Source organism: Agelaius phoeniceus, chromosome 14 (assembly GCF_051311805.1).
Source record: "Agelaius phoeniceus isolate bAgePho1 chromosome 14, bAgePho1.hap1, whole genome shotgun sequence".
Taxonomy (NCBI): domain Eukaryota; kingdom Metazoa; phylum Chordata; class Aves; order Passeriformes; family Icteridae; genus Agelaius; species Agelaius phoeniceus.
The window spans coordinates 19,994,935-20,019,055 of record NC_135278.1 but is presented as its reverse complement, the minus strand read 5'-3'; the positions used below and the strand labels follow the sequence as shown (position 1 = coordinate 20,019,055).

Sequence of the window (24,121 nt, the reverse complement as noted above, 5' to 3'; positions counted from 1 at the left end):
GGTGGAATTTCTCCAGCCTTTACGGAGCCCACTGGGGAATTTGTCAGGAACATGGACTGTGGTTTTGTTCAGCGATTCCTGACTTATACCAGCACAGGGAGAATGGCATGTCTTGCAGCTTGATGTTTTTGTGATGTCTTTCTTTGCTCTCAGGTTTGAAAGAAAAATACCAGACCCAAAAAAAATCTCTCTTCAAAACGTAAAACTTGCCCTTAGCTTAATTCAGTGGAGACTTGAGCAGCTGCTCCTGCATCTCAGAGAAAAAAGGCCTCGTGCTATTAACATGTCTAAAGAAATTGGATGTAGAAATATGAAGGTCCCTCATCCTTTAAGAGCTGCACTCCCTGCCTCGGGCTCCTGGCTTCTGCCTGAGCAGAGCTGTGGGATGCAAATGGGTTCCAGGAGATGACCCTGCTGGGCTGAAAGGGGCAGTGCTGAACCCCAGCCCTTTGAGGAGAGCTGCCAGGAGGTGATGAGGGGCTCCCTTCCATCCCACAGCTTTTGAACCCCCCTGCCAGGTGTGTTGTGAGAGATTGTGCTACTGAGTCCTGGGGGCTTGGTGCCAGAGCTGAGCTACAGCTGTGTCTGCAGCCTGGACCCATATTTCTCAGAGAGCTTTGATCTGAAAAGTGCTTTAGCAGTGCAAATATAACCTAGAAGGTTCTCAAATGCCCCAGAAACATTCTCCAAGAAAATATGTTGCCTCTCCCCTTCCTTTCCCTTGAAGGGGAAATAATTCCAACTTCATCCAAATGTGCTTTTCTAATCAAAGGGGCCACTTTGTACATCTGAATCCAAGGGGAGGGGATGGGAGCAGGGCTAAAACAAAACTCCTTCTCAGCGCTGCCTTTGTGAGATGGATCTCCCGTGGCTAAATCCATCTGTGTTTCTCCTCTGGCAGGAGTGGGGGGATCTTCCCCCTGCAGCTGGGCACTTCCCTCAGAGCCTGAGCTGCTGCACAGGGAGGAGGAGGAGGAAGTGCTGGAGTGGCCCAGGTTTCTATGGCACTGTGTGCAGCAGCCTCTCTCCTTATCTTCCTAACTTGATCGGGAGAAATTGCTTTTGTCAATTTTAATTTCAGCTGAGCTGAGCAGGATAAACAAAGGGAGGTGCAGGAGAAGCAGATGGTTTGTCACAGAGCAGTCAGGAAGACTCTGCAGCTTTTTATAGCATATAATGGCCTTTCCTTCCATCTAGCTATCCATCACCATGTAATTCCCAAAATAAACTGGGATTGTGCAATACAATATGTGAAGTAACCCGGATGTCACAGCAGGTTTGGAATATTTGGCCTGCAGGAGGTTTGGTGGTGGCTGGGAGCACTCACACAAAACCCTTTTGGTGGTCGGCGTGGGCTCCTCGTTTGGAAAGTCCCTGTGGTGGCTGCTGGTCCCACAGCTGGGGCAGGACAGCTCTGCTGAGTCTGGAGATGTGGCAGTGGCTCCAACACTTCTTGGTGTAAGAGGATAAACGAGGGGTTTGTGCCTTACCCACAGCCCTGCCCTCTGATTACCCCAGCCAGGGTCACCCAGACCTCCTGGCCCAGGTCAGAGGGGCTGAAGGAGCAGGGGAAGGAGATATCTCATGGCCCTGCTGTGCCTTTCCTCACCCATGTGGGAGCCTCATGCTCACGGAGCTCTGTTATCCATGCAGGAATTGTTGTGGGGGTGGAGAATGTGTGCTTGGCCTTCTGCCTGGGCTGGGGTGCTCCCACCACAGGGAGCGTTTTGGCCATGAGGTGTCCCCTGTGGCATGGCAGGGCTGCAGGAGGCTGCCTGTGGCCAGGATGCTCCAAGGCTGCTGCTGTGGCACCGTGTCCGAGGCAGCTGGGGGCACAGGGTGGTTCCCAGGGCTGCTGCTGTCGGCTGCTGACGCAGGCTGGTGGAGATTTGTTTCAGTAAGAGCCGTGCTGCTGTTTGCAAACCCTTTCAAATTGCTCTCAGCGTCTGGAGCAAAGTCTGCTCGCAGCAGAGCCTGTGGAAGGGAGGGCTGGGGTGGTGGAAGGAGCCTGAATCCCTGCCAGGTTTCCATCCTGCAGAGCGTGTCAGGGTGAGCAGGGACGTGCTGGGGCTGCTGCCTGCCTTGGAACAACGGGCAGCCTGTCCCCCTCCGGAGCGTCCCCATTAAAGCATCCCTCTGCAATTCCCAATAATGAGCAAATATGAAGAAAATCAAAGTATGTTTGAACTTCGTTAATGAACAGAAAGAGGGCTAAATGTTTCCAATAAGCTGTTTGCTGCAAATTTGCTGAATACCAAAACCAGCACTGTCCATTCCAGCTCAGGTTCTGCAGAGCCCAAAGCCATGAAATTCTGAGGGCTGGGATGACAGGAGCAGCCAGAGCTGCAGCTGGTGGCTGTGATTTCTGGAGACAGGGGTTTAATTCACCATCCCAGGGAGACTGTTCCACACCTGGGACAGGCAGGAACGTCCCTCGGGGAGGACAGCAGGGGACAGCGCCTGTGCCAGGAAAGGGGAGATGCGCTCCTGGGCTTGGGACAAAACAGCTTAAAGGAGGCTCCCGGAGGGGTGGGCAGCCAGCTCGCATTATGGAGAGCGGTGCCCATGGCGCTCGCTGCAGGACAGCCGGTGGGTGTTCGTGTCCCTGGCTGTCCCCGAGGCTGAGCCGCGCTCCCGGCTGTGTGTGCTCCAGCCGGCACCCGCTGTGCAGGGGACACCCCCGCTCTGCTCTGCGGCATTGCAGCCGGCTGCCTTTCCATCCCTCAGCGCTGGAAACCTGATCCTGGTCACGGGCTGGCTGCTCAGGCCTTCCCCAACGGACAGACGGACAGGGACGGACAGCTGAGCCCCACCTGCACCCTCTGGGCTGAGCCTGGCCCCGGCTGGGGGTGCCCTGCGGGGGTCTCTGGCTGGGGCTGTCCCCTATGGGACCCTCAGCTGTCCCCCAGGGCCACCCCTGGCTGCACGGCGCCGACAGGTGATTAGCTGGCTAATTAGGGTAAATGCTGATGGCGGGTAGGGTATGGTTAGCCCTGCATGAAGGGTGTGTTTTCAGTGTAACTCGCAGCTCTGACGCAGGCTCTCGGCTGTAATTGCTGTTTTCCCTCTGAACTTCAATGGTTCTTTGCTGCCCGGCTGCAGGAGAGCTCGGTGCCCTGGGTGACAGCCACAGGAGGGTCCTGGCTGCGGCAGAGAGCCAGGGAATCACGGAATGGCTTGAAAGGTTGGAAAGGACCTTAAAGCTGCTGTCACCCAACCCCCTGCCATGGGCAGGGACACCTTCCCCTGCTCCACGCTGCCCACAGCCACTTCCAGCCAGGTCTTGGATGCTTCCAGGGATGGAGCAGCCACAGCTTCTCTGGGCAGCCTGTGCCAGGGCCTCCCCACCCTCTGAGTAAAGAAATTCCTCCTTACATCTGATCTAAATCTGTCCTCTCAGTTTAAAACCATTTCCCCTTGTTTTTCATCACTATCTGCCTGGGGAAGAGAAATGTCAGGAGGGTGTAGAGGGAGAGCTACAGGCAACAGCCTTCTCTGGGCTCCTGCAGCGTCCCCCTTTGGTGCCAGGCCTTCTCTGGGATCCTGCAGCGTCCCCCTTTGGTGCCAGGCCTTCTCTGGGATCCTGCAGCGTCCCCCTTTGGTGCCAGGCCTTCTCTGGGATCCTGCAGTGTCCCCCTTTGGTGCCAGGCCTTCTCTGGGATCCTGCAGTGTCCCCCTTTGGTGGCAGGCCTGGGTCTCTGGTGCCAGCTCTGCCCAGTGCCTGGGTGTCTGTCCCTGCTGCTGCTCCTTCCCCAGAGCTGGGTGATGGCTGTGATGTCTCCTTGCTCCTCCTGGCTCCACGTGGCACTCCTGAGGTGTCACCCACTGCAGCAGGTCTTGCTCTAAAGGCAGCTCCTCCATCAGGTGGGTGCTGAGCCTCCCCATGTGCCACCCTGGCTTTCAGGGGTGACTCCTGCCTGCAGAAATACAAAATCTCCCTCAAGCAGCACACCCAGTCTCTGGGTCTTGTTTACATCACCTGTAAACAAGATGAACCCAGGGAACAGATGCACCTTTTACTGTTAATAGATCAAAATTATAGATGATCACAAAATAACAGCGTGCAGAATGCTTAGCTGATGTAAATTATCTTTTCCTCTATTTCCTTCCATTAGCCACCAGCCATTTACCCCAGGCAGAGCTCTGTGCCAGGGAAACACCAAGCTGGATGTGGAGCAGCAGGCTGGGTAAGTGCTGGATAAGATAGCACTGCTGATGGACTGTGATGAGATGGAGTGTGAAAATCAGAGGGACTGGGAGATGGAAGATGCTGCATGTCATATTATCTCTATTTCTTATGAAAAAAAGGCAGAAAGCTGTTTCTGTCTGATTTGTGGTCTTCTGTCCAGGGTATTGCTTGCTCCAGGACAGGATTTGGCCTGCAGAGCAGAGAGGAAAGTTTGTAGCATTGGCAACAACACTGTGTGATTCAGGAGCGAGCCCTTAAACAAGATTATTACTCATTTTACCAGGCACAGCTATCCATTATGGTTAATAAAACACTGCATAAGTGATTCTCAGCCTGATCCAAACAATATATCTTGTGGCCCAGCTGGGCTCACTTTTATCCTGAGCCTCACAATCAGGATATGTTGGCATCAGCAGACACTGAGAGATTGGTACCTGATGGCACCGGCAGCCAAGATCTGCCTCTTCCTTTCCAAAGGGATGAGTGCTGCTGGATGGGTTCTGCTGCCACCTCCCTAGCACGTCCTTCTCTGAAGGACAGGGTCTGTGCTGGCACCTTGTCCCAGGGCTCTGGGGAGAGGGCAGATCCTCCCCAGGCTGGGCACCCTGTTCCCCTGCTCCAGGGCAGCTGGTGGCCTCGAGGGGACAGTGCTTTGTCCTTTTGCCCTGCTGGAGCAGCAGCTGCTGCTTTGGGTGCCCACTTGGGGATGTCTCATCATCCCAGGGCAAATGAGTGCTGCCTGCTGGGGAAGGGGAGGAAGAGCAGCCTGGGCTGCGGAAGGAAGGCTTGGTCAGGGCACTGCTGGTGGAAATGGGGCCCAGGAACCTGTTGTGGAGGTGCAGCTGCTGCAGGGATGGTGACACAGCTGCCTCCCCATGCCTGAGCTGCAGGAGGGTGGAGCCAGCCCCCTGCCTGCATGCTGCCCCTTGTATTCAGCATCCCACCTGCTGTGCCAGGCACTGGGAGCAGCTCGAGGAGTGCTGGGACAGCAGCAGGAGCTGGTCCCTGCCAGGATGCTCTTACCCCACAAATAAGCAAGCAAGGCCTTGCTCTGCAGCGTGCTTGTGGCAGGCTGGGGGGCTCTGCTCCAGGCCATCCATCTGGCATCTTTTTGAGACACTGTACTCCTTTTTTCTACCATGCCAAAACAAATCCTTGCAGACTATTAATCACTGGCTTGGAACAGCATCCACCCAGGTTCAGTTGTGCTAAGATATGCCAGCCCTTGTCTGACATCGTGTAGCCATTTCAAGAGGACATAATTACAGCAATTGTTAGGCATTTTTCTAGCTTTTCCTGCCTTCTCTCCCAGGTAATGTTATGTGAGGAATCCCTTTCCCTGACATCCTCAGCTCAAACACCACTGCTCACCCGGCTGTGCTTTGGTGCAGGAACATCAGGCTCACTGCAGACAGTGCAGGTGGGGAGCCACAACCTGCCAATCTCAGTTTGATGGGTGAAAATGACCCATGTGGCAATGCTGGGGGAGAGCTGGGGCTTTGGTGGGTGCGTTCTGCAGTCTCCTGTGTCTGCAGTTGCAGGAGTGGTGGGGGATGCCAGGGAGGAGGGAAGTGCACCAGGACTGGTGCCTGGGCTGCCAGTTGCTGGGTGTGGGATGTGGGCAGGCAGCGTTGAAATGCCAAAGTCAAAACCAGGGAGGAACCAGAGCCAGATTCCCTGAGGTGGGCACCTTGGTGGGATGGAGCTGGAGCCTGCTCTCAGCCCTGTGGCTGCTTCTCAGCTGGTGCTGGATCTCTGTCGGCAGCTCTGGAGCCAGGACAAATTGCACAGGCTGAGGAATGCTGCTGAAATGCCCCAGCTGACGCTCAGGGCTGCAGCAGGAGGCTGCACATCCCAGAAATGAATCCTGCCTGTTGGCGTGCTGGGAAGGAGCCTTGTGGCTCAGGGGTAAAGGCAGATGAACGTTTGGGAGCTCTCAACGTTCTGCCAGTGCCAGGTATCTAATTTGTGCTGGAAGATGGAAGATGTGCAGTGTCTCTGACCCCTTGCATGGGGTCAGCAGCAGACTAAGCAGCATGCAGGAATAAAGGGGGAGAAAAGCAGAAAGAGAAATGCAGAACAAGTGATTTAGCTCTGTTCACGAGTGTTTTGAAAGATGGGCTGGGTGTTGCTGGAACGGCTGTGCGGAGTTGGCTGAGCTCTCTGTGTTATCTGTGGAGCCGTTCAGACTCGAGACACTGCGCTGCTCTGTTCCACTAAATCACTGTCTTTCCCCAGGTGTCTTTATTCCCCGACCTTCACAATCTGTTTGTCCATGCGGGGACCCGGAGCCTGAATTAAGATGTGCTGTTTGTAAGCAGGGCAGAAAGAGCAGAGATTGTCCCATCACCTGGGATAACCTTCACCAGCAGGCGGATCTCCTGCAGGGAGAGCTTTGGCTGCCTCTTAATCCATCCGTGGCACGGCTGCCCTGCGGAGCCCGGGGCCGTCTGCTGCTCACCTGCGGGGCCAGCAGCGGCTCTGGCCCGCAGGCAGGCGGCCGAGCCCGTGTGCTGTGCGGGGCCGCTCCTGCCCCTGTCCCGGGGAGCGGCTCCCGCTCCTGCCCCTGTCCCGGGGGCCGCCCCTGTCCCGGGGGCCGCTCCCGCCCTTGCCCCTGCCCCGGGAGCGGCTCCCGCTCCTGCCCCTGCCCCGGGAGCGGCTCCCGCTCCTGCCCCTGCCCCGGGAGCGGCTCCCGCTCCTGCCCCTGCCCCGGGAGCCGCTCCCGCTCTTGCCTCTGCCCCGGAGGCCGCTCCCGCCCCTGCCCCGGGGGCCGCTCCCGCTCCTGCCCCTGCCCCGGGAGCCGCTCCCGCTCCTGCCCCTGCCCCGGGAGCCGCTCCCGCCCCTGCCCCTGCCCCGGGGGCCGCTCCCGCTCCTGCCCCTGTCCCGGGGGCCGCTCCTGTCCCGCCCCCTGCACGTGCCAGCGGCGCACATCCCAACCTCCCTGAGCTTCGCCTTCTGCCCTCCCTTCTCTCTCCTCCTCGCTTTTAATCTTTGCTTAACTTGTTGTGCAGGCGAGCGCAGGGCAGTTAGCGCGCGGTGATGTGTGTTTGGGGCCCGGGCTGGAAATACGGCTCATTACCTGGAGTGGGGAATATTAAGCACTTCTCTCTGTTGGCCATTTGATCACAAGGTTATCCTGTTTGATGGTTTTATACCCTGGAATTGATTGCATGGGAAATATTTAGCCAGCATGGCTGGAATATGTGTCTCCCCACAGGCTGCCAGGTGCAGGTGAGCTACTGCACTGTGGGGAGCCACTCAGGGGGTGATCAGCAGCCCCCTCCAGACCTTCAGGTCATCTTTCCTTGCAGGATATGGGATTGAATCGAGCAAGCTGCAGTTTTTTGTGTGATCCTGCAGCAGCCAGCGGGACACAGCTCAGTGAGGTGGGGGAAAAGGCTGTGTCACTTATGGCAGCCCCCTGAACCATGCAGCATGCTTTGCTTCGTGTCTCGGGTACAGGGAGACCTTGGAGCCCCTTGCAGTATCTAAAGGGGCTGCAGGGGAGCTGGAGAGGGATTTGAACAAGGGCATGGAATGACAGAGCAAGGGGAAATGACTTTACACTGGCAGAGGATAGATTTAGGCTAGATATTAGAAAGAAATTCTTCCCTGTGAGAGTGGGGAGGCCCTGGCACAGGGTGCCCAGAGAAGCCATGGATACCCCATGTCTGTGAGTGCTCAAGGACAGATTGGACAGGGCTTGGAGCAGCCTGGGATGATGGAAGGTGTCCCTGGCCGTGGGAAGGTTTGGAACTGGAAGCTCCTTCAGGCCCCTTCCAACCCACACCGTTCTGTGATGCTGGCTGCCCTTGCCTTGCTCTTGCCCCGTGCAGGCTGGTGAGAGGCAGCTCCCTCCCAGCTCCTGGCTATGCCCTGTGCTGTTTCTGTTCACACAGGATGGGCCTGCCTGGCTCCTCAGGCACCTTCAGAAAGCCCCAGCCGATTATTTCTCCTCTTTCCCCACGATTATTTCTCCTCTTTGCCCACGATTATTTCTCCTCTTTCCCCACGCTGTGCTGCCAGGCAGGCTGTGTAAATTGGGAGTGGGTCCAGCGGGCTTCCTCTAGACTGACACCAGTGTCAGAGCAGAGAATTAGCCCTGCACCTGTCACTTTTATAATATAGGCTTTAAATTTGATTATTGCTGCCTGTCTGGCTCTACATTATGTTCTTCATGATTATTCAGCATTATGTAATCTTTGATAAAAGATGCTGCATCAGTAAAAGTGAATTAAACTATTGAGTGATAGGAGTTTATCGAATTCCTTAGAGTGATGTTGTCCTCTCTTTGGCACTTTAACCTCTTCAGTGCAAGGAGTGTGCCAGACTCTGCCCTTGCTAACAGCCAGGAAACCCTGCTGACTTGGGTGGAATTGCAGGAGTACAAATAAAGTTAGATTTCAGCTTAGAAAGACAGTTTTTTATAGTCTAAAGACTCAATATTTTACAGCAGCAGTCTCTTATCTGCATTATGTGCAAACTGCTAACAGAGTTACACAGACAGATGTCTGCAAGTCCTGCAGATGCTCAAGGAGGTTTGGCTCTCTGATGGGCAGAACTGGCCAGGATCTCCTTACTCCAAACCCTCTTGAGAATGGGCGCTGAATTCCCTTGAGATGAAAAGAAAAAAGTCTTTAAATCTAAGCTGAATACTTTGTCTCATTTTCCAAACACCCCCCTGAATATAAAAACTTGTATTTTTCTCCGTTTAGGGCTTCTCTTTCTCATCACACAGTAGATGTTTCATGGCTGAATGGTCTGAGGATTTTGCTCTGAGTCTTCCTATTTCTTCACTTCCTTTTTCTATGCCACAAGTTTTTTCTTTTTCTACTTCACTGTGATATTAGAAACATTTCAAGGGGAAGAAAAACCACAAACCTAAAGTGTAACTCCTGACACCCGATACTTTGAAAAGCTTTCAAGTTGTGCAGAACTGGATAAGCAAAGAAAGGAAAAAATAAACCTACATCATTTATTTTACTTCACCTAGTAGCTAAAAGAAAAGGTGCTGGAAAGGGGAAAAACAACACTTCAGAACTGAGAAACTAAAAGAAAGGTTCTGAAAAATTAAAAAGATAAAGTTCCTCTTTGATGTTTAAAACAGATTTCAAATTTTCAAACTATTTTGTGTGTTCTCTCCCCAGTTGTGCAGAGAGCTGGGGTGCTGAGGTGCTGCCTTGGCTCCCCTGGCCCCAGCAGAGGATGAGGGGGGCTGGTGCAGGGACCTGAGGGAGCCTGGGCTAGGAGGGAGGAGGGCAGGCACTGAATCCCCCAGCCCACCCTGCTGTGCAGCCCCACAGCCCAGGGGAGGCAGCGATGTGAGCAGGAGCAGATTTCTGTGAGCTGATCCCTGCACAAGGAATGCTTAATAAAACCCCTGATACCATAGTTTTAAATATACATCTTTCAGATGCTGAGATTTACTTTTTGACAGGGATGAGGGCTGGAGGGGAGTCGTCACATTAATGCTCAAACAAAGGGCTGCAAGCTGCACCTCTTGCTTGTAATTCAAAGCTTTCCCTGTTCTACAGGGTAGATCAGGATCTCTGTTCCATGCTGCCCAGCCCCAGCAATGAGGTGGGTGAGAGACAGGTCTGGTGCCATCCTGCTCCTCAGCCTCCTCCTGTGGCCCCTGGGCCCCAGAGGGACGATGCAGCTCCCCAGCAGCAGCAGGAGGTGCTCCTACAAAAGGGGCTTGCAGGGCCAGCTGCTGCAGGGAGTTTGGCCATGGGGAGCGTGGGCACCACCCTGTCACCAGCTCCTTCCCAGCCAGGCCACCAGGAGAGATGCCAAGGGCATCACCAGGTGCACTGCAACAGGAGCGCTGGGCTTGGCATGAGCTAATTGTGTTGCAAGGAGTGGAGCAAAGCTTTTAGATTCCACAGCCAACGTGTGGCATCTTTATTAATGTGCCTACTTGAGTTCCCTGGGACGCGATGTTTTCTCCTCACCCTGGCCATCCATCTGAACTGATAACAGGACTATTAATCCATTCTGCTGACAGCACACACAGACCTCCAGTGAGGCAGGAGATGGGGAAGAGGTGGGGCTGCAATCGATGCTTGTTTGGTTCCAAGGGATCCCTCTGACACAGCGAGCGGGAGCTGCAGGTGAACAGCGGGAGGGTGACCAAGGCCACGGGTGATGGCCACAGCTGTGCTCAGCTGGAGAGCCCCTGCAGGAAAGCACTGAGAGATGAAATGTTCTACAGGGGGCACACCTGGAGACCTCGTGCTCCAGGGCACATCAACTGCTCAGGTTCTACACTCAGCAACCTCCTATCAGTTATTGACCCACTTCTCATCCCCCTTCATACCCACACAGAGGTGAAGTTCCTCTAATCCCAGGGCCTTTTCAGCCCTGCCTGGCTATGAGGTGACTGGCACAGCATCCATTGTCCATGATTTCCTTTACAGCAGCAGAAATACAATGCAATAAATAAAGAGATGCAGGTCTTTCATAGGTATGATCTATAAAGAAATAGTTCAGTAGGAAAAGAGCTGGGAAATGAGGTGCATCCCTGCCCAGCTCTTGCTCCTTTGCCCAGCCCCTGCCAGTAGCTGATCCCAGGCGCTTTTATATTCAGACTGATCCTGTCTGGTTTTAAATATCTCAAGCCACAGAACTTTCTCCCTCCAGGGAACCACGTTGCAGTCTCATAATTTTCGCTGTCAGCAGAGGGGATTTTTTCCCCTGTGACATTCAACCTAAATGCTCCATTTCTTCATTTCCTGTCATCCCTTCTGGTGATGGCCCTTGTACTCTATTAAATAATTCCTTCCCTCCCTCTCTATTTACTCCAACCAGATCTGTAAGGCTCTTAGTTTGTCTCCCCACGGACAGCTCTTAACCAAGCAATATATATATTTAAGCCTTTTAATCTTCTTTCGGAAATCAGTCTCTCCGTGCCTTTGATCATTTGTGCGGCTTCCCTGTGAACGGCCGCCAGTCCGTCTGTGCCGAGGGAGCGGCGCTGGGGCTGCGGCCGCACCTGAGCCCCGCAGCGCCGGGGGCCGCCCGGTCCCTGCTGCCCTCGGGCACAGCAGCGTCCCCCTGCTGACCCCTGGCCCCAGGCTTTTCTCCGGGGCGTCGCTCTGCACCGTGGCTTGGCTTGGCTTGGCTTGGCTCGGCTCAGCCATCGCTGCCTGTCCTGCTGTCGCTCCGATTCGCCTTTGCGTCCCAGCCGCGCTCGCTCACATCTGTGCACGGCACAGCTCCTTTCGCTGCTTCCTGCCCGCATTTCTAATCTCACCAGGCCCTTTTTGTGTTAATTTTCTATGCTTGCTGGAGCTCACAGCACCTCCCAGTATAGCATCATCTGCCAAATTCATTAATGTGTAGTTTACTCCCTCTTTCCAGGTCATTAATGAGGGTATTAAATGAGAGCAGCCCTAACCTAGATCCCTGCAGTACCCCATAAACACCTCCCCCTGCTTCTAATTACCCTTTGTTTATGATCCCTCAGCCAGGTTTTCAATCCGCATGGCACAGTTCAAGTCATCAGAATTAATTTTTTCATGGAAGACTTCGACAGGGCCTTGCCTCCTCGTGCCGTCCCCACCTGCCACCCCTCCGTGTCCCACAGCCACTCCCCCGTGGGTCACAGTGACCTACGCTGCTGCTTGCCGGACAGGAGAAGGAACACCTGGCAAAGGCTTTTCCCTCTGCCGGCTTTTGTCCCTCTGCTTCAGGACACGGCAGCGGAAATGGAGGCGCCCTGCGTCCCTCCGCTGTCCTGCGGGGAGGAGCGGGCTGCCCTCGGCTGTCCCTGGGCAGTGTCCCTCCCTGGACGGGGGCACCCATGGGGTGCTGTCCCTGGAGGGATGCTGTCTGGGGCATGGAGACAAAGGGCGGATGCTGTCCGGGACAGGTGTCACCGAGAGTGGTGGGTGGCCCCGGACAGATGTTGTGGCGCGGGATGGGATCACGGGGACGGTGTCTCTGAACGGATGCTGTCCCAGGGACTGTGACCGTGCATGGAGGCTGTCCCTGGCGGCAGGCGGTGTCCCGGTCACCCTCTACAGGCGCTCCCAGCCGGGAGGGGCCCGTGCCGCCTGAGGACCCCGCCCAGGTCGGGTGTCCCGGTGTCCCGGGGTCCCGTTGTCTCGGTGTCCCGTTCTCTCGGGGTCCCAGTGTCTCGGTGTCCCGTTGTCTCGGTGTCTCGGTGTCGCGGTGTCCCGGTGTTCCGTTCTCTCGGTGTCCCAGTGTTCCGTTCTCTCGGTATCCCGTTCTCTCAGTATCCCCTTCTCTCGGTGTCGCGGTGTCCCGTTCTCTCGGTGTCTCAGTGTCCCGGTGTTCCGTTCTCTCGGTATCCCGTTCTCTCGGTATCCCCTTCTCTCGGTGTCGCGGTATCCCGTTCTCTCAGTATCCCCTTCTCTCGGTGTCGCGGTATCCCGTTCTCTCGGTATCCCGTTCTCTCGGTGTCTCGGTGTCCCGGTGTTCCGTTCTCTCGGTGTCTCTGTGTCGCCCCCCGCGCGGCCGCGAGATGGCGCCCTTGTGCCTGGGAAGGCGCGCGGGGCCCGACGGCGCGGCCGGGCCGGGCCGGGCTGGGCCGAGCGGGGCTGGGCCGGGCGGGGCGGGGCAGGGCCGGGCCGGGCCACACCGGGCCGTGCCCGCGGGGCGCGGCACCGCCCAGGTGTCGGTTCCCGATGCCAACCACCCAATGGGACCTGTGCCGCGGCATGGGACCGGACCCCCGCCCCGCTGCCCCCCTCTCCCTTCGCCGCCTGGCCGCTGCCGACCGGCGGGCTGCGGGGCGCTTTGCCGACGGCCGCGCCGGCACCGGCCCCGCTGTAACCCCGGGGAAGGGAACGGCGTGTTGGGAGGTTTCCGAGCCGAGAACTGCCGGGGATTTTCCCGGTGACAGCTTCCCCCGGCCCCGTACGGAGCCCCCGGGACCCTGCGGACGGCGCGGAGACGGGAGGTAAGGTACGGGCACACGCACCCGGGAACGCTTTATTTCATCGTTAGGAGGACTCGGGACCGCGGTGGTTTCGCCAGGGATCAGTACGGTGCAGCGAGCGCTGCGGGGCTGGAGCCTCCCGGGGGCGTTGGGCGGTCCCGGGCCCCTCGCCGGCTCCCGGGAACACTGCCCGGTGGGCGGAGTCCTCCTGCCCCAGAGGGTTCGGTCTCTACTGAACGGACTTGGGGCGCTCCGCGGGACCCGGTGGTCCCGGCGCTGCCCGCGGAGATCCGCCACCGCCCAGTGCGCACTGGCTAAAGAAGTAACCGCCGGTGACCGCGGCCGCGGAGCCAAAACACCGCTGCGTCCGCAGCTCCCTGGCAACGGGACGGTCTCAGCGGGGCAGCGGAGCAGGGACAGCAGGGACAGCAGGGACAGAGGGCTCCCGGCTTGGGAAGCGGCTCCGTCCGGTTCCGCTCCGCTCCGCGCGGCTCCGTGCCCGCTCCGCTCCCGTCCGCGCCGCCGGCCCCGCCCCGTCCCCGCCCCCGGCCAGCAGCGCTATCCCATTGGCGGCGGCGCGGCGCGCAGGTCCCGCCCCCAAACGCCCATTGGCTGCGGCCGGGCGCCGCCCGCCCCCGCGCCGCCCGCCCCCGCGCCGCCCGCCGGCGCTCCGGACTGCGGGCAGTGGCGTGCGGCCGCCGCAGCGAGCGCCGGCGGGAGCGGGCTCGGCTGGCTCGGCACTGCACTGCACGGCTCGGCTGCTCGCCTCGCTCCTCGCTCCGGTACCGCTCGGCTCAGCACCCCGCTTCTGCTCCCGCACCCGCTCGCCATGCCCGGCCCTTCCGCGGCGCCGCCGGCACGGAGCGCCTGAGCGGACGGCGTTGGCGTGTGCGCGGGGAACCGCGGCTCCGGTGCCCGCAGCCGCCCGCCCGCCGCCGGGGCAGCCCGGCGGGCGCTGCCCGCATGAGCGCGGCGGGCCGCTGAGGCGCGCGGCCGGCGGCCGTCGGGGCGCGGCGCGGCGGGCGGAGCGGCGGCGCGGCCATGGGGGCTCTCCCGGCGCTGCTAGGGGCCGCCTTGCTGTGGGCCGGCGCCGGGGCCCTCGTCAACCTCAAGTACTCGGTGGAGGAGGAGCAGCGGGCCGGCACGGTGATCGCCAACGTCGCCAAGGACGCCCGGGACGCCGGTTTCGTGCTGGACCCCCGGCAGCCCGCCGCCTTCCGGGTGGTCTCCAACTCGGCCCCCCACTTGGTGGACATCAGCCCCGGGTCCGGGCTGCTGGTGACCAAGCAGAAGATCGACAGGGACCTGCTATGCCGACAGAGCCCCAAGTGTGTCATCTCGCTGGAGGTGATGTCCAGCTCCATGGAGATCTGCGTGATCAAGCTGGAGATCAAGGACCTTAACGACAATGCGCCCAGCTTCCCCACTGACCAAATCGAGCTGGAGATCTCGGAGACGGCCAGCCCTGGCACCCGGGTGCCACTGGAGAGTGCCTATGACCCGGACTCGGGCAGCTTTGGTGTGCAGAGCTATGAGATCACCCCCAATGACCTCTTTGGGCTGGAGACCAAGACGCGGGGTGACGGGTCTCGTTTTGCTGAGCTGGTGGTGGAGAAGAGTCTGGACCGTGAGACCCAGTCCCACTACAGCTACGTGATCACGGCGCTGGATGGCGGTGACCCGCCCAACTTTGGCACAGTGGAGCTCAGCATCCGCGTCATCGACTCCAACGACAACAACCCGCTCTTCGAGGAGCCAGCCTACACCGTCAGCGTGCCTGAAAATGCCCCGCCGGGGACGCCAGTCATCCGCCTCAACGCCTCCGACCCGGACGAGGGCACCAACGGCCAGGTCCTCTACTCTTTCCACAGCTACGTCTCTGAGCGGGCCCGGGAGCTCTTCCAGATCGACCCCCAGAGCGGCCTCATCACGGTGAGTGGTGCCATCGACTACGAGGAGGGTCACGTCTATGAGCTGGACGTGCAGGCCAAGGACTTGGGGCCTAACTCCATCCCTGCCCATTGCAAAGTGACCATCAGCGTCCAGGATGCCAACGACAACCCGCCCCTCATCAACCTGCTGTCTGTCAACAGCGAGCTGGTGGAGGTGAGCGAGAACGCCCCGCCGGGGTACGTCATCGCCCTGGTGCGCGTCTCGGACCGCGACTCCGGGGCCAACGGGCGCGTGCAGTGCAAGCTCCTGGGCAACGTGCCTTTCCGGCTCCAGGAGTACGAGAGCTTCTCCACCATCCTGGTGGACGGGCGGCTGGACCGCGAGCAGAGGGACCAGTACAACCTCACCATCCAGGCCAGGGATAATGGCATCCCATCCCTGCAGGCCACCAAGTCCTTCACCGTTAAGATCACCGATGAGAATGACAACCATCCCCACTTCTCCAAGCCCTATTACCAAGTCATCGTGCAGGAGAACAACACTCCGGGGGCCTACCTGCTCTCGGTGTCGGCCAGAGACCCTGACCTGGGCCTCAATGGCAGTGTGTCTTACCAGATCGTGCCGTCCCAAGTCAGGGACATGCCTGTTTTCACCTATGTCTCCATCAACCCCAACTCTGGAGATATCTATGCTTTGAGATCCTTCAATCATGAGCAGACCAAGGCCTTTGAGTTCAAGGTCTTGGCAAAAGACGGGGGTAATCCCTCTCTGCAGAGCAATGCCACCGTCAGGGTGATTGTCCTGGACGTCAATGACAACACGCCCGTGATCACGGCCCCGCCGCTGGTCAACGGGACGGCGGAGGTGTACATCCCCAGGAACGCGGGGGTTGGCTACTTGGTCACCGTGGTCAAGGCAGATGACTATGATGAGGGTGAAAATGGCAGACTTTCCTACGAAATGGTGGAAGGAGACAGAGGATTTTTTGAGATCGACCAGGTCAATGGAGAGATAAGGACCACCAGAGCCTTTGGGGAGAACGCCAAAACAGCCTATGAGCTCATCGTGGTGGCTCATGACCATGGGAAAACATCTCTCTCGGCTTCTGCCTTGATTTTGATATACCTGTCTCCAGCTCTGGATGCCCAGGAGTCCATAGGATCTGTTAACCTCTCCTTGATTTTCATTATTGCCCTGGGGTCTATTGCAGCCATTCTTTTTGTCACCATGATCTTTGTGGCAGTCAAGTGCAAAAGGGATAACAAGGAAATCAGGACCTACAACTGCAGGTAAAGATACCTTTGTTTACGTGCACCTGCGGGTCTGCTTTGATTTTTGCCACCGCGGTTACTTTTGCATTTGCTGCTGTATACTCGGGGGCGGTGAAGAGGGGTGGATTTGCCTGAGCAAATCTGAACAAAACTGAGCTTCCTACCCGTGCAAGAAAATTTCTTGCAAAGCTTTAAGAAATTGCTCTCTGCGAGGAGAGCGCAGAGTAACGAATCGACTTAATCGTGCGGCTTGACAATCTGTTGCAGCACCGCCGATTTGCCGTGCTCCATCACTCGCGGCGGGCAGAGCGGCGTTCCTGCCTTTTCCAGGGGCACGGCTGGATCCCGGCGGGGCTGCCGAGGGGGGAGAGCCCCCGGGCCCGCAGCATCCCCGCAGCAGCCGCTGCCAGCGGCATCCCCGAGCCTCGGCGGGCGCTCAAAGGAGCTATTGTGTGCCCGCTGCGGCTCCCGGCCACGGCACGGCACGGCGAGCAGCCCCGAGCGGCTCCGGCACCGGCCAGGGCTGCCGGCGACGGCTCCGGGGCATTTTTGTGTCGTTTTGCCCCGGCTGGGCCAGCGCTCCTCGGTCCGAAATGCCGGAGGGGAGGTCAGCCCCGCGCCTGGAGCCGCTGAAAGGCTGATCGGGGAAATCCAGTCCCCTGAATATGTAACAGCCTGGCGATTATTGTCTCTCTTTTACTATTCTCTGTGTTACACAAGTTAGGAGACAAATGCTAACCACACATGAATATCAATCAGATGCCATAAAAGAGCAGCTGCAATGCCTCATAAATGGTTTAATCCTGTTACTAGTGAAATAGCCATGACTTCTCCATTCCTTCGGCACCGAGTCGTTTCAGAGAGGAGGGATGGAAATTAATTTTGCTCTACCTTGGAAACGCACGCTCGCCCCTGGCAATTCAGCGGCGCGGGGGGATGTGCGGTCTTTAAAGTTTTATTTACGCAGAAATAATGCCGGAGAGTCGGGGCATTGTACCCCGTTTTCACAGCGTAAAGTGCGTATATAAGCCTTTTTGCTCGATGGGGGAAAAATCATCTGCAAATAAAGGTCGGTCTGTGCTGTATTATGGGATGTCTAGCTTCGAGTGAAAGCTCACAGACCAGATTTCTTGCCAGCTCGGCCCATTAAAAGGGGATGGGACCTGAATGGATAAAAATCATGTTGTGGTGGTGCCCCTAACAGCTACCCACAAACGTATAAGCCCCGGGTTTACTGTGACGGCTTGGGGATTAATGAAGTGCGGTTTAATTAAATAATTGGTCAATAGAGAAAGGACAGAAAAATGAATGCCTGCAGGAAATAACTGGGCTCTCGCATTGCCAAACTTAAACATTTAGGTAAACAAAACAATTAAATCTTCATCAGGCATTGTTAGACGAGTCAGCAGCATATAGACTGTTGGCACAACAGCAGTCCCTGCCTCCGTGTGATTTATCTGCAGGCTCGGGGTGCTCGGGCTGTGATCAGTGTGTGTCTGAGCAGGAGTCAGTGCAGCGGTGGGGAGGCACCAGGCAGGCTCGGCGATCGTGGGGCACCCTCTCCCCACGCCTTTGGGCTTTGCAGTGCCTTGTGTGAGAGATTCTTCACTCGAGCTGCTGGAGACTCTTCACATGACGTGTTAATTTATGAGGCACATATGAGGGCTGTTCGACTTAGTGGCATTTTCATGCTCAGGCAATTGGCTTTCTGGAACAAGGATATTTGTCCAAGATTTGCCTTTCCAGATAAACTGTATTATTTATTTATCCCGTTATTTCTGTTGCAGCTCTTGGATTTTTTTTTTTAATGCTGTTGTCATAACAAGAAGAGGAGCAAAATCCTGACTTTCAGATGTGCATTTCTGACTGTGCATGGCATTTGATGTGCTTCCCTAGGAAATACCGAGTTGCCCAGTGCTGTGCATGTACAAATTAATGGCAGGGACTGTTGTGGTGCTCACTGTGGGAAGATGAGCCACAGCCACAATGAGCCCAGCAGACCCAACTAATGCAAGGTGCAAATAATTTGTCATTATTTGCTTGGGTGTTGTTTTGCAGTAACTTTTTTCCTCTGGTGTTTTGCAGAAGGCAAACAAGGCAGTTCATCAGTTGATTCTTTTGGCAGGTGGGAAGCGAAGAGGGAAGGAAAGGCAGAGAAAAACAAGCTTGCAGTGAAATAAAAAGGTCAAAAAGGATCATTTTTCTTTGCAAAACACACGGTTGTTGTTCTCTGGTTTTGAGAAGGTGAAAGCATTTCCCAGCAGAAGGGGATGTGTGTGTCAGTGTGAGGCAGGAATGGAATTCAATTGGAGAAAAGATCAGGTGTGATCAGGAGACAGTCAAAACACCAGCAATTTAGATAAAGCATTAATAAACAAACAGCCTTTGGAGTGTGAGAGAATTGAGCTTGCCAGCTAGGACTGCTTCTGGGTCTGCTTTATTTACTGCTATGGAAAACAAACCGGGGAAAAAATCTGCTATTCATTTTGAATTTTCATTATGGGGACCAAATGAAATCACTTTTAAAATCCTTATTATGCATGGAAATGAATGCAGGTACCCTTTTCAGTTCATGGATTTTAACATCTCCATTTTTCTCTTCTGCAGGATGGACTTTACTTCTAGTAACTAAATATCAGCAAATACATAGACTAGGTCAAAACCGAAGCATTCTCCCTTCCCATTTTTTTTTTACATGTTTGACCTGAAAACGTTATGCATGTGAAAATAAGCTAAAGGCCGTGTTGTGCCACCAGCCCCAAACCATGATGTAACGTGCATGACTAAGAACCTGCACGGAGATGGGGCCAGGCCCTCTGGGTTCCTGTGTGGGAGTTTAGCGGGGCAGGGTTTCGGATGCTCTCAGCTTCTCATTTCCCCTCTGTCCCCCAGGATCGCGGAGTACTCCTACGGGCATCAGAAGAAATCCAGCAAGAAGAAGAAGATCAGCAAGAACGACATCCGCCTGGTGCCGCGGGACGTGGAGGAGACGGACAAAATGAACGTGGTCAGCTGCTCCTCCCTCACCTCCTCCCTCAACTACTTCGACTACCACCAGCAGACCCTGCCGCTGGGCTGCCGCCGCTCCGAGAGCACCTTCCTCAACGTGGAGAGCCAGAACAGCAGGAACGCGGGCTCCAACCACATCTACCACCACACCTTCACGGGCCAGAGCCCCCAGCAGCCCGACCTCATCATCAACGGCATGCCACTGCCCGAGGTGAGTGCGGCCAGGGCTGTGCCCGGGTCAGCAGGGGCTTGTGTGGAGCTGTGCCTGGGGTCAGCAGGGGCTTGTGCTGAGCTGTGCCTGGGGTCAGCAGGGGCTTGTGCTGAGCTGTGCCCAGGGTGGGCTTGTGCTGAGCTGTGCCTGGGGTCAGCAGGGGCTTGTGCTGAGCTGTGCCCAGGGGGGTTTGTGCTGAGCTGTGCCCAGGGTGGGCTTGTGCTGAGCTGTGCCCAGGGTGGGCTTGTGCTGAGCTGTGCCCAGGGGGAATTTGTGCTGAGCTGTGCCCAGTATGGGTTTGTGCTGAGCTGTGCCTGGGGTCAGCAGGGGTTTGTGCTGAGCTGTGCCCGGGGGAGTTTGTGCTGAGCTGTACCCAGGGGTCTGACAGTGCCAGCGCTGCCAAAATGACTCTCTTGGGACCAGCGCTGCCAAAACGGGCACTGCTGGCTTTTGTGTGCTGGACAGGGCAGGCTTTGGTGGTTTCTGTGTTCTGCACAGCGCACAGTCTGGTGGTTTCTGTGTGCTGGGCAGAGCAGGCTTTGGTGGCTTCCATGTGCTGGACAGAGCAGGCTTCAGTGGTTTCCGTGTGCTGGGCAGAGCACAGTTCAGTGGTTTCTGTGTGTTGCACAGAGCACAGTCTGGTGGTTTCCGTGTGCTGGGCAGAGCAGGCTTTGGTGATTTCTGTGTGCTGGGCAGAGCAGGCTCTGGTGATTTCTGTGTGCTGGGCAGAGCAGGCTCTGGTGATTTCTGTGTGTTGCACAGAGCACACTCCGGTGGTTTCTGTGTGCTGGACACCCCAGGGGGAGGCAGTGATGGAGGATGGGCAGGGGGGAGCAGCCAGCACTCACCTGTGGGTTCTCAGCAGCCCTGACGTGTGGCCATGGGTGGATGTTTTGTGCCCAGACACTGCAGAGACCCTCAGAGGTGACCCTCAGGGCCAGCCCAGGCTGTCTCCATGTGCCCCAGAGGCTGGAGGTGGCTGCTTGGCAGGAGGATTCTGAGTGTGGCAATGGCAGTGCTCAGGAGAGGAGACACTCTCCTTCACAGGAGTTCTTTTAAAAGGCTGTTGGAAGCAGTGTTGGTGGCTGTTCTCTGGAGGCAGCTGGCCCTGCTGGGGGTGCAGACAGTGTGGGATGTCCCATTGTGACCACCTGGCCTAATGCTGTCCCTGCACTCTGCAGGCCCCTGGCTGGCATGGGAGGGATGTGTGGTACCTGTCAAAGGCAGGGAAAGGGACTGCCCTGATCCACACCATCCTCATCAGTTTCTTCTAATTCTTTGGCTTTCCTGTACATCACAGGCATCATTTAATGTTGCTTGTTTGTCTCTCTTTGAATTATTGTTTGGTTTTAAGCAAAACAATCAAAGGTTTGTCATGTTTCCTGCTTTGAACAGAATAACAAAGCTGAAAAAGCAGCTGAAATATTTATGGCTCACTCTGTTTTGTGTTCAGTGTGCTGGTGTAAATGCAAAATGCTGTTGCTGAAGGCAGTGGAGCCGCTTCAGATTCATCCTGGAGCTGCAGAGAGCCGAGCCCAGTGCTCTGCAGGGCTGCTGGAGAGGGCTGGTGCTGGGGGCCTGGTCCTGCTGTGGTGGTATTGGCAGAATGCTCACTGAGCCCTGGTGTTTGACCTCCCCTGAGGCAGAACCAGCTCTGAGAGGTTGTGTACCAGTGTTGGCCCACACGAGTGACCACTGCTGTTGTGGGCAGTGGTCCCTGAGGAATTCCTGTTTTCCTGGAGCAGTGTCTTCTGGAGAGGACTCTGGAGTGCATCTCTGGCCGGTGCCTTGCTCTGGGCACTGGAGCAGTGGAGCATCCTGTCAGCCTGTGGTTCACAAAGCCCATCACAGGCTGGCATTCTCCAGGAGTGCAGGCTGGCAGTGGGCGGTCTCAAGTGCCAGGGAGGATGGAGAGACCATCAGGAGCATCAGAACTCAGGTGATAAACTTAGCAGGCAGCTGCATGCAGAAGGCTCTGCTGCCTGTGCTTCTCTGTGATGCAACAGCTGGGCTGGGCTCTCATGGAGTGTGCCCTCCAGAGATGTCCCTGCCTTGGTCACCCTCTTGTGAGGGACACGGGATTCTTGTTTCTCCCTGTGGCTGCAGCTCGCCCCATCTTCCCATCACTCATGCAGGTGAGATGCACTGTGCAGGGCTGGTAGCTTGCCTGGAGAGAGAAGTCTGTCTCTTGTAATGAGTGGCTGGAGTGTCAGTGGAGCAGCAGCCCCGGGAGCTGGCCGAGGGCAGCAGCAGCTCACCAGTCCTGCCAAGGACTGGTGTGAGAGAAACACGTCCTGGCAGGGTCTGCTCCCCCTCTGGAGGTGCTTCTGGACAAAAGGGCAGGATCAGGGTATGGGGTGGAGAAATCCCAATGGGAAGCTGTTTGGAAGTTTAGTTCAGGGTGGGACTGTTGATGTTTTTTGGCAGAACCCCCGTGTTATGCTTCCAGCTGTTGCAGGCGCAGCTATCTTGCTGGTGGTTGGGTTCTGTTGGCTTCTAAAACTCCCAGTGAGAGCGAAGTGGTTCTTTGGTGCTGGAGTGCCAGCCCTGTCCTGGCCCTCGGGGTGGCACAGACACTCTGCAGCAGCTGTTCCCATGGAGCAGGAGCAGGGAGCCCTGAGCCCCGGCAGGAGCAGGGAGCCCTGAGCCGGAGCAGCGCTGTGCTGTGCTGTGCTGTGCTGTGCTGCTGAGGCTGTGCAGGGTGCTGTTGGCACAGCTCCGGGGGCTGAGGGTGTAATAAACACAGTCCCTGCCCCGAGTTTACAGAGCCAGAGCCTTCCCTGCAGTGCTTGCAGGGCTGCTTTGTCTGGGCTGGTTTCAATGGCTCCCAGCAATGAAGCTGCCGTTGTTTCCCCGGGGAGGCTCTGAGAGGTGCCAGCATCAGGGAGAGATCATTGCTGCTCCACCCAGGAGTGACTTTTCCTGATGGGAAGGCAGAGCACAGGTTGAGAACAGATGAAATACGAGGTAAATGTGTCTGTGGCAGTGTCACTTGGCATATGGTGGCTGTGGCTGAGGGTAAGCTATTGCCTCTGCAGGCACGTGCTGCCCCAGCAGCGGTGGGTTTGTGATGTGGCTGGTCTTTAACGTGAGCCTCATTTATTTTAACAGTCAGGAGCCTTGAAATAAAAGTCCCCAAGGATGGCTTGTTTGTGGAGCTTCAGGAAATGTTTCTTCTAGTGTGGTGGCAGGTCTCGGGGCTGGGAATAATTGGGTTTGTTGGTGCTTCTCATCTTTCCCTGGTGATCTGGAAAGGATTAAAGAGTGGTGTCTGAGGGGCTGCAACCCCGCTCTGAGGATGCAACAGAAGTTTGAGCCCACCCTTATAAAGCTTTTCCCTTTGGCTGGGGCTGGGCTTGGCTGTCAGCTGTGCTTGTGCCAAGAGAGCAAGGAGGGGATATCCTGGGGTGCTCTGGCCCTGCTGGGAATCAGTGGGTGCCAGGGAGCCACTCAGGGCACTGCCCACAGCCCCTCAGTGCCCTGTGGCTCTAGGCAGTGATGGCAGGAAGCGTTTGTGAGCGGCTCTGGTGATCCTGGCTGACAGCAGGAGGCTTGGCCCCTGTTAGTTCAGACTTGTCTTGCAGCAGGGAGCGTGGGACATGTTGGAGCTGCAAGGGCATTGCTGCTCTGGGGCTTTGCTGCTGCTGAGAGCTCTTTTTCATCTTCCTTGAGCTGGAGGAGAAGTCAGCTTTGAAACCAAAAGGGCTTGTTGTCAGGTTTTGCATGCATATTGCTGGGAGTTGTACCAGGAGATTAAAAATCAAAATTAATAGGAGCCATTAGGCAGCTTCCTTGATAAAAATGTGTGTTGCATTGGGCTGGTGTGGAAATCGGTCTGAATGCTGAGCCTTTTAGGATCCAGGGCACATGACCTGCATGTAGAGCAGCCACCCTTGGGTAGCACTTACATGCCTGCACCTTGACTTGGTGGTTTAAAAGTAAACAGTGTGCGTGTGTGATGGCTGTATCTGTGCTTCAGAGGAGTTTTACATCCCAGATTTGCACTGCTTTGGGAGGTGGTGTTCATTTGCTGCTCCAGGATGGGAAATACCCTGGGTACAGCAGCTCACTGTCCCCAGGGCTGCCCTGGGGGCACCGTGGTGGCAGGGCCCGGCTGCCAGAGGCCAGGAGGTGTGACATGGAGAGGGAGAGCCCTCTTTGAGAGGCTGTGTGTGCCAGGGTGGAACTGGCAGGGAGGTTCTTGGCTGGCGCTGTGGGATGGCGCTGTGGGATGGCTCTGTGGGATGGCTCTCTGGGGTGGCTCCGTGGGGTGGCTCTGTAGGATGTCTCTATCTCTGGGATGCCTCTCTGGGATGCCTCTCTGGGATGGCTCTCCAGAATGGCTCTCTGGATGCTCTCTGGGATGGCTTTTTGGGATGGCTCTCTGGGATGGCTCTCTGGGATGGCTCTCTGGGATGGCTCTCTGGGATGTCTCTCTGGGATGGCTCTCCAGAATGGCTCTCTGGGATGGCTTTTTGGGATGGCTTTTTGGGATGGCTCTCTGGGATGCCTCTCTGGGATGGCTCTCCAGAATGGCTCTCTGGATGTTCTCTGGGATGGCTCTCTGGGATGGCTCTCTGGGATGGCTCTCTGGGATGGCTCTCTGGGATGGCTCTCCAGAATGGCTCTCTAGAATGGCTCTC

At 56.7% G+C, this 24,121-nt stretch overlaps 2 protein-coding genes across 3 annotated transcripts in view; one reads left to right on the top strand and one right to left on the bottom strand.

Moving 5' to 3' along the window:
* TNMD (tenomodulin) overlaps positions 1-11,331 on the bottom strand; it is a 32,923-nt gene extending 21,592 nt beyond the window's left edge. The window contains 1 exon segment of the mRNA XM_077186165.1: positions 11,184-11,331. Coding sequence (XP_077042280.1) covers positions 11,184-11,331 — 148 coding nt within the window.
* Positions 11,332-13,754: 2,423 nt separating this feature from the next.
* PCDH19 (protocadherin 19) overlaps positions 13,755-24,121 on the top strand; it is a 61,256-nt gene continuing 50,889 nt past the window's right edge. The window contains exons 1-2 of one of the 2 annotated variants that reach the window (XM_054641529.2): positions 13,755-16,276; positions 19,151-19,478. In XM_054641529.2, coding sequence (XP_054497504.2) covers positions 14,136-16,276; positions 19,151-19,478 — 2,469 coding nt within the window. In that variant the 5' untranslated portion in view covers positions 13,755-14,135. The remainder of the gene's footprint in view (positions 16,277-19,150; positions 19,479-24,121) is intronic. The other variant, XM_054641530.2, reaches the window with a different exon arrangement.